General features: G+C 56.5%; 1 protein-coding gene across 1 annotated transcript; it reads left to right on the plus strand.

Moving 5' to 3' along the window:
• Positions 1 to 7,187: 7,187 nt before the first annotated feature.
• NR2C2AP (nuclear receptor 2C2 associated protein) lies at positions 7,188 to 8,797 on the plus strand. Its single transcript, XM_034997655.1, has 5 exons — positions 7,188 to 7,673; positions 7,842 to 7,932; positions 8,159 to 8,264; positions 8,341 to 8,408; positions 8,670 to 8,797. Exons 1-5 carry the CDS (start codon positions 7,636 to 7,638, stop codon positions 8,784 to 8,786), a joined length of 420 nt encoding a protein of 139 aa, XP_034853546.1. The 5' UTR covers positions 7,188 to 7,635; the 3' UTR covers positions 8,787 to 8,797.
• The last annotated feature ends 50 nt before the right edge of the window (positions 8,798 to 8,847 follow it).

Below are 8,847 nucleotides of genomic sequence, written 5' to 3' on the forward strand. Positions count from 1 at the left end.
GCATAGGAGACCCACTGTGGTCTCTGGATGTGTGGGTCCAAGTGCCCCTCCGCAGGGGCCATGAGCACATGTGTGTGTTTCTAGCTTTGGAGTCTGGGCATATTCGTGTGCATGGGCATGATAATGGAACTTCTCAGAGGAGAACGGAAGCCAGGCTCAGTAAACCATCTCAGGCTGCCGCTTGGGGACCTGAGCCCCAACGTCTCCCCCATTAGCTCCCCGACTCTGCACGCAGACCATATCCCACACACCCCCAGGCTCAGGGTCCACACTGCCAATCACATGGAGAGGACCCCCTTTCTGTACATGCAGCCACACACCCCAGACTCAGAGCCTGGGAGACACACACGCACACTCGAATTCACAGTGACATTAACAAAGAGAGACAATATGGGCACTTACAAGGCAGGCAGCACGTCTTCTGCACAAAGACACACACCCACAGTCTCAGGCTCTCCACATAAACCCCTCGATGAGGCCATACCGTCAGACACAGTTCCTCACACACACTCACACATGGTGATGCCAGCCCCTGGCACAGAAGAGGCTGGATAAATGTGGCCTTGGTGACTGGCGGGCACACATCATTTTGCCACCTGGTGATGTGGCCCCCGGCATAAGTTTCCTGACAAAGACACAACCTCAGTCACATTAGACTCACAGAGGAACCCAGACCCTCCATGGGCACACAACCTCTCTCAGCATGGGGTAGACACACAGACACACACACACAAAGCCCCCACCTCCTGGGGTGGGGGCACCTTCCATTTGGGAATGTCCAGGAGCCAGCGAAGCTGCTGGGTTCTGAGGTCCCACGATCTGCCCACCCCTCCCTCTCTGCCCTTCCCCCACGTCCCCCGCTGGGGCCCAGCGCCAACCCTCTCTTCATCCTGGCTGTCTCCCATTAATGCTGCTGAGAGGAACAAAGCCCCGTGCACAGAAATGGGGGTCGCTCCTGCCTAGGCCGGGCCTGGGGTCCCAGCCCCCTACTTCCTAGTGCCTGTGGCCCCAAACCAAGCCAGTACTTCCATAAGAGTCTATGTGGGCAGATCGAACTGAAAGGGTGAGGCAAGTGTCTGTGTCTCTCTGTGAGGACACGGTCAGATGTGGAGGTGCTGGGAGCGGCCCCCCTCTTGGGACTGGGTGCCCCTCATGTGTCCTGGGGATCCTAACTGGGGGCTTCTGGGGACTCACACCCAGCATTCACCTGGGAGACCCAGTGTGCTCTCTGGGAGAACGGACACCACCCCAACTCCAGATCCAAGGGAACAACAGGCACCACCTTGGGATGGAGCCCCCCCAGAGCCTCCTCCCTGAATCAGGATGTGGTGACAGGACCTGGGCCAAAAGGAGAGGGAGACTGTAGGGCGCCCCTTTTCCATGGCCGTTCACACTCAAGGAAGACCCCCTTCTATTGGACTCAGGCTAATCTGGAGGGCCCCCCTCCCCGTTGCAGTCCAGCCTGGATTCCTCCATTCATCTGCAAATTGGGAATCCCCACTTAAAATCCTGGGGTGTCTCAGCTCAGACCCTGGGATGCCCAGTTCTGGAGCCCCCCATATAGCATCTGGGTATCCTCTTCTTCTTTCTAAAGTCGGGGTGCCCTCCCTTAGCCTTGGTTCCCAGTGCCCCCTCCCCAATTCTGAGACCCACCCCCAGCCCGGCCCCCTCCCCACCTTGGGATTGTCTCCGCATTCCCAGGACAACCCGGGAACTGACCCCCAAATCCGAGTCCCCCTGACATTCTCAAACGCCCTCCCAGTTTGCGTTCTCTCCCCAATCTGGGTCTCCCCTCCCCCCTCTGAGCCCCCCTCCCTGTTCTGGGGGCTTCTCTCTGATCCCAGGCCCCCTCCCCAATTTCGTGCTCTGTCTCTAATCGCGAGGACCTCTCCCTCAACGCGGCCCCCTCCCCACGACGGACCCCCCCACCTGACTCCTAGCTCGGACGCATCCCGGGGCGGTCGCGCGGCACAAAGGACGCTCCGGCTCCGCTTGCTCGCGCCGGGTCCAGCCCCTGCGCCCTGCGCTCCGTTCGCCCCAGAGCCGCTTCAGCGCTTATAAAGGGGCCGCGGGGCTGCTCTGCGCATGCGCCCCTGCCTGCTGGAGGCCTCCGGCTGCGCGAGAGGGGGGGGGCTCCCCCTACCTAAAACCTCCTCCCCACTTCTTTCACCTCTCACCCCCCCCGGGAAGACAGTGTCTGATCTCTCGCCCATTCGCCCATTTGCCCCAGGAGTCACATTAAATGTTCCCAGACGCCCCATGGTGGGGTCTGTCCCATCTTACAGATGTGGAAACTGAGCCTCAGGGAGACGAAGTAGCTTCCAAGGTAGCGCAGAGAGGAAGGGCAGAGCTTGGATTCCAACCCTGGCCTGCCTGACTTTCCAGGCTCGCACTTGAAGGAGTTTTGGCTACAATTGCTGTTTTATCCCACGTATAGGCTGAGGCTCAGAGAGGATAGAGATTCCTGGGTCACATAGCTGGTAAGAGACTCGCAGCGTTGGAGCCCAGGCTTGTCACAGCCCACAGCTGTTTCCACCAGCTGCAGCCTGAATGTATCATTCTTTCATTCATTCCTTTATCTAGTGGCCATTTATAGAGCACCAGCTGTGGAGTAGGTACTGTTGTCCCAGGAATATTTTTGCTTTGGGCAGGGTCTTTGCAGGGAGACTTCAACCTTAAGAAGTCTAGATCCATACAAAGGAATATTATTCAGCCATAAAAAGGAAGGAAGCCCTGCTACATGCTACATCACAGATGAACCTTGAAAGCATGCTGAGTGAAAGAAGCCAGACGCAAAAGACCACAGTATGGTTCAATTTATATGACATGTTTAGAACAGACACATCCAGAGACAGAAAGTAGATTAGTGATTCCCAGGGGCTGGGGGAGGGGGAATGGAGAATGATTGCAAATGTGTACTGGGTTTCCTTTTGGGACGATGAAAGTGTTCTAGAACTAGATAGCGGTGATCGTTGCACCATCATGCGAATATAATTAATGCTACTAAATTGTACACTTGAAAATGGTAAATTTTGTGTTCTGGTGTATTTTGCCACAATGAAAAACGGAAATGAGGGGGATCAAAAGTTTAAAGAGGTCAGCCCTTCCCCCACCTTTCCTTCCCAGAGTCTTAGTCTCTCAGTGCTTAGAATGGGATGTACTGGACAGAGAGTCTGCAATTCACACCATGTCCCACATGTGTGAGTGTGAGTGTGTGTGTGTGCGGGGGGGAGTCTCAGGCTGATGGGGGAACAGACAAATAGGTGACAAGATGGTTTCGGCAAAAGTACCAAAGAGCAAAGAGGGGTTGGAGATGAGTGAAGGTTGAGGAAGGACCCTAGGGGAGAAATGTTGCCCCTAGGCATTGGTACAGGTCCTTGTCTAATGCACGTGGACCCAGTCGGCTGGTCCAGGAGTGGGTGAGTGGTGGCCCCAGGGGCCAAAGTGACACACTGGGGAGCTATGCTTACTGTTCAGTCCTCATCACAGAGGAGAGATGGAGGTCAGGGGTCATGCTGATATGAGTGTCTGTAGTTGACAGGCTGGTGTGAAGGGTGATTATGGCAGCATTGGGGGGGGGGTCGGGGGTCTGGGTGTGATTGTGTGACATGCAAGGGATCCAAGCAGCTTTGCCTCCACAAGTTCAGGATTCAAAACCCCTCTTTTCCACTCCTAATAGAATGACTCTGGGCCAGCCATTTTGTCTTTCTGTGCCTCGGTTACCCTAGCTAAAAGGAGGATAATTAAGAGTCCCTGTCTTACAGGGTTGCTGAGAGAATGAAATGGGAAGTAAACACATAAGATGGGGGCTGCTCTTATGTTTTGCCCATTTTCCAGCTGGGAGAAACTGAGGCTCAGAGGCATGGGACCACCTGCCTGAGGTTGTACAGTATGGGTATGGACCAAGTGGGAGCCTAGGTTCATGGCCTCAGAGCCAAGCTGACCCTCACCCCTGACTGCCCCCACCTCTCTACACCCCTTCCTCTCCACCCCCAGGTCCCACTGGCCAGTGCCAAGACGGAGCTTAGAGGGGCTGGCCTGGGGCCCAGGGGAGGTGGGGGGGGGGCAGCTGTTGCTGGGGGCTTGAATGAGGCAACCTTGCCTGGGAATCTGCTGGGCTCAAAGAGCTATTTATAGGCCTGCACTGGGATTGGGTGAGCCACCCTGCCAGCCCTGAGTGCCTTCTCTGTACCCCCCACACTGGGGCCCAGGCCAGGGGCTGGAGTGAGTTGAGGGAGGAAGCAGGGGAGGGGGCTGGTGGGCCAGAGCAGGAGCTGGGAGCTTGGACCTTCCAGGAGAGCTGGGTCTCAGGGGTGGACAGTAGCCCTCCAAAGTGCCTCTTAACATGCCCAAGATGACACACGGACATGACACAAGCAGCCACATTCACACGTGTCACACAATGTCACCAACGAACCCCTAACCCACATCACATCCCAGACAGCACAGGGGGCTTATATGCAACCACATGAGGCAAGACCACATATACGTCGCACAGACCACATACAACCTCATTTGGTCACACCCAAGCCATGTGGGTTGCACAACCAAACTCACAGCCGCACCTCTAGTCCGTTTACACTCAAATACACGCACTGCACCTTAGCTGTCCCCGCAGCCACCAACAGGTACATTTGCCCCACATTGTTCACCTCCAACCCTGTTTATAGGCATGGGTGCACCTCCAGACAGCCAGCACCCAACTAAGATCACTGGGCACTCCTGGCACCCACATGGAGACATTTAGTCCTCCCTAGATCCATCTCAGAGCTCTGCCACTTGTGCTCACCATTCAACACACGCAGCTGTGGCTCCGGGGGGTTCCCCGGTGAGCTCACTCCAGTCCCTTCACGCAGGGCCACACCCTCCCACTCCTACTGTCACCCCCACTTCCCCAGGCTCCCAGGCTCCCAGGCTCGCACCCTGCCAGGACGGACAAGTCCATCTGGAAGCTAGCGTGCATCTGTCTATTCTGAGGCGGGCCCTGTTGGACCCAGGCAGACCCTGGCAGATAAATCACACTTGGACCTGCCCCGCTGGGGGCTGCTGGCCTGGGAACCATCACATCCACCCCTACGTACTCTCCAAGCTGAAGCAATCATTACACTTATCCCCCAGGGGGAAACCAAGGCTTGAAGCTTTCTGAAGGCCTTTCCATACCCTGCTCCGCCATGACAAACACATGGGAAGTTGGACCTGTTTTTTTGCCACGGGTGGGGCTGCATCCCCAGAGAGAGACTTTGCTGACCCATACTTGCTGTGTGACTTCAGCAAAGACCTGACTCTCTCTGAGACTGTTTCTTCTTTTGACAAATGCAAAACTCAGCCCAGTGGAGAGACCTCCAGAGCCAGATAGGTTTGAATCCTGGTCACCCCTGGATAACCTTAGCAAAATGATTTTGCTTTTCTGTGCCTCAGTTTCCCTCAGTGAACTGGAGTGGCAGCTCCTGGCTCTTCCAGAGCTTCCTCTGCTCCATCCCCTGGGTGAAGAGGGAGGGAGTGCCTAGTCTCTCCTCACTCAGGAAAATGAATGGACCACTTTTGGCTGCCCTGCTGGGAGCTTAGAGCTGCTAATTCCCTGGAGAAACAGGAGGTTCTTTCATGCCCTGGCGCCAGTGGGGTGAGGAGGCGGGAAGAGGGTACTGAGCTGGCCTCATCCCAGTGGGCAAGGTGGCTCCATGCCAAGACCAAGAGGGGCATGGGGGGCCCTAGGGCCATGCATCTTTCCTGGGGGACATTGGCTCTATCCTCAGCTGTAAAATGGAGGTGACATGGACCAGTACCGCAGGTTTGATGAACCAGTGGATGGAGACAGAATGTGGCTTCAGGTCAAACACAGGACGGGCTCTTAACAAAGGCTGGACACTGTTGTTGTGTGTCAGCCCACAGAGTCCCCTGAGTTCTCCAGCAGTCCTATAAATAGAATTCCCTCCATTTCACAGATGAGGAAACTGAGGCTCAGAGTGGTCAACATGCTTGTCCAAGATCACATGGTCAGTGAATGAGTGACCTATCCAGGATTTGAACCAAATCTGGGCCCTCCAGGGTCCATGCTCTTCCCACTTTCCTCTGGGAATAGAGAGGTCTTTTCTGCCACCCGCAGTCCTTGCCCCAGCCCTGAGACCAACAGAGCCAGGTCTAGATGGCACCAGGCCATGACTGAATGCAGGAAGTCCTGGCAGGCAGGGGCTGGTGGGGCGGCCCTTCCGCTAGTGTCCCAGTTTCCCAGCCAGCCCCCCCTACGCCGCTGTCCTGGAGTGGGCTTGGGACGATGCTAGTAGGATGCCAAGAGAACCATTCCCCTAGCCCTTGAAGAAAGGGGCTGGATTCTAGACCATTCAGCTAAAGCCAGGAAACTGCAGCCTCCTGCCAGTGGCTGATCAGTCTCAGAACCCTCCATTCATGCAGATGGGATGGTGTCCTGCCCTTTCTCAAACATCTTCAGGCTCAGCAGGATCTTGCTCCATATATTTTATTCAAAACCATGGTCTTTCACCCAACCAGGCCTTTACTTATGCTGTTCTCCCGGCCTGGACAAATCTACCCCCATTTTTCTTACCCTGATAAATTCCTGCCTACCCATTAAAGTACAGACACAATATCCCCTCTCCCACGACACCCTCCCTCCAGGTAGAGCCCCTGGTCTCCCAGCCCTATTCTCCTTCTGGCTCAGCCCTGGCCACATGGGTCTGGGAGTGTGTGTGTCTAGCTGTGTCTTACCCAAACCGGGGGCTCCTCAGGTGGGGGGCTGGAACCGAGGCCCCTCACAGTCCCCAGCACCACCCAGCACTGGGCTGAGCAGTAGGGAGCGAATCGTTTAGTGAATCAGTGAACCAAATTTTTAGCCTTTGTGCAATCTGGTTTGGCAAACCCCTGTTCATCCTTCAAATCCCACTTCACCTGCCCCTCTCCATGAAGCCTGTCCCAGGCAGCATTTACTAGGAAGAAAGATTTGGAGGCTAAGCCTCCTGTGTTCCAGCTGGGACACGGGAGGCTGATGAAGACTCGCTGTACAGGCAAAATCGTGGCGTCTTCCTCGGCTCTTCCTTTGGTCCCTGGGAGGCAGTGAAGTGCGAGGCAGCATCCGCAGTTACAGAATGGATTTGGCAGACTTCCCCAGGTAGGGAGACATCATTCTAGGAAGTCTCTCAGACTCCAAAACCAGTGCTCTATACCCACAGGCACCAGAGACTGCGCCCCACATACACTCCGCACACAATGTTTTTGGTGCCTGCCTTCGACCTCCAGCTCCAACGGAAACTTAATCACTGGATGAAGGCCCTTTAAGAGGCGGGCACGGAGGGGCGGGGCTCAAATTACATCCTGCCGAGAGCGCAGGCTGGGCGGGGCTGAGTGACATTGCGCCTGCGCGGTGTCCTCGTGGTTCCGGGTCTCGCTTTGGTTCTCCGAGCTGTTCGTAGAGACTGAGGTTCGGAGCCTGAGCAAACCCACAGGAAACCTGTTTCCCTTCCTTGGACCTGCTGTTAAAGTCTGGCCTCGGGTCACTGGCAGTTTCTCTGAAACCCTTGCAGACTCAGGCGTGGTCAAGTTCACGCCGCTGCGGCTGCGTTGGCGCCGGGATTCGAACACCGGCTGAAGTCAGCTCTGAGCCGTGGGAGGCTTTGTGGAGCCGAAATGACCCACTCTTTGGTTTGTCCAGAGACAGTGAGCAGGTGAGAACCTGGCCGCCGGGCAGCGGCGGACGTGGCCCTTGAGCCCCGGGTTGACATAGCTGGGGGTGCCGGGGGAAGCTGGAGGTGAGGAGGGGGCGGGCCCTCTGGTGGGCGGGGCCTCGGCGCTGGGTTCAGCCCCTCGTTTCTCCGGGATTCTGGTGCTTCCAGGGTGAGTTCAGTGCTGAATCGCAACACCCGGCAGTTTGGAAAGAAGCATCTGTTCGACCAGAATGAGGAGACGTGCTGGAACTCGGACCAGGTGAGGCACCTCTCCCTGGATCCTCCACCCACTCCCGTGAATCAGATTCAGGGGTCCAGGGTGCCTTGAGAGCTAAGGAGAACTCCAGCTGGGGAGTCAAGTTGGCCACGGAGGGAACGTGTGCCAACAGCCCCCTCTCCCACCACCATCGTCTGTGTGAATGAGACAGGTATAGCAGGGCTCTGAGCAAGTGATTGTGAGCCTCAGTTTCCCTGTCTGCTTCCAGGGCCCCTCCCAGTGGGTGATACTAGAGTTTCCCCAGCGCATCCGTGTCTCCCAGCTGCAGATCCAGTTCCAGGGGGGCTTCTCCAGTCGCCGGGGCCACCTGGAAGGTACTGGAAGGCTCTGGAAGGTGGGGGTTTGGGAGGAGAACCCCAGCCTCACAGCCTGCCCCTTTCCCGGCTGCAGGTTCCCAGGGGAGTGAGGCTCTTTGCAAGATTGTGGACTTCTACCCTGAAGACAACAACTCCCTTCAGATATCCTGCCTGGGCCTCTGGGGTGGAGGGGTGGGGGGGGTGGTCTGTGCCTCTGAAGGCTGTGGATCCTGGTGACCTTGAGCAAGTGGCTCTGGGCCTCCATTGCTTCATCTGTAAAATGAGCTGATGGTAACCTGTTCTGTGTGAGAGCTTCAGAGGGGCTCAGTGTGCTGGCTCACCCAGCATACTGGTGGTGTCTGAGCTGGGGCTGGCGGATGGGAAGTGATGAGCTACCTATTTCCCTTGACTGCCTGTGCTCACACCTTCCCTGTGCCCGCTGCTGAGGTGGACCAGCTGAAGATGACGCTTGAGGACGCCACTGACTTTTTTGGCCGAGTAGTCATCTACCACCTGCGGGTGCTGGGGGAGAGGGTGTGAGGCCACTGGGTAGCTGACTCCTCCAGGAGACCCTTGGGGAAGCACAGTGAAGTCCTTCAAG

This window comes from Mirounga leonina, unplaced genomic scaffold (genome assembly GCF_011800145.1).
Source record: "Mirounga leonina isolate KUSES-001 unplaced genomic scaffold, KU_Mleo_1.0 Mir_94, whole genome shotgun sequence".
NCBI classification, from domain to species: Eukaryota; Metazoa; Chordata; class Mammalia; order Carnivora; family Phocidae; genus Mirounga; species Mirounga leonina.

Excerpts from the sequence above, each read along its gene's own strand:
- NR2C2AP (XM_034997655.1), top strand. The coding sequence starts at position 7,636 with ATGACCCACTCTTTGGTTTGTCCAGAGACAGTGAGCAG. Across the intron at positions 7,933-8,158 it reads CGTGCTGGAACTCGGACCAG|GGCCCCTCCCAGTGGGTGAT; the intron begins GTGAGGCACCTC and ends GTCTGCTTCCAG. Across the intron at positions 8,409-8,669 it reads AAGACAACAACTCCCTTCAG|ACCTTCCCTGTGCCCGCTGC; the intron begins ATATCCTGCCTG and ends GCCTGTGCTCAC.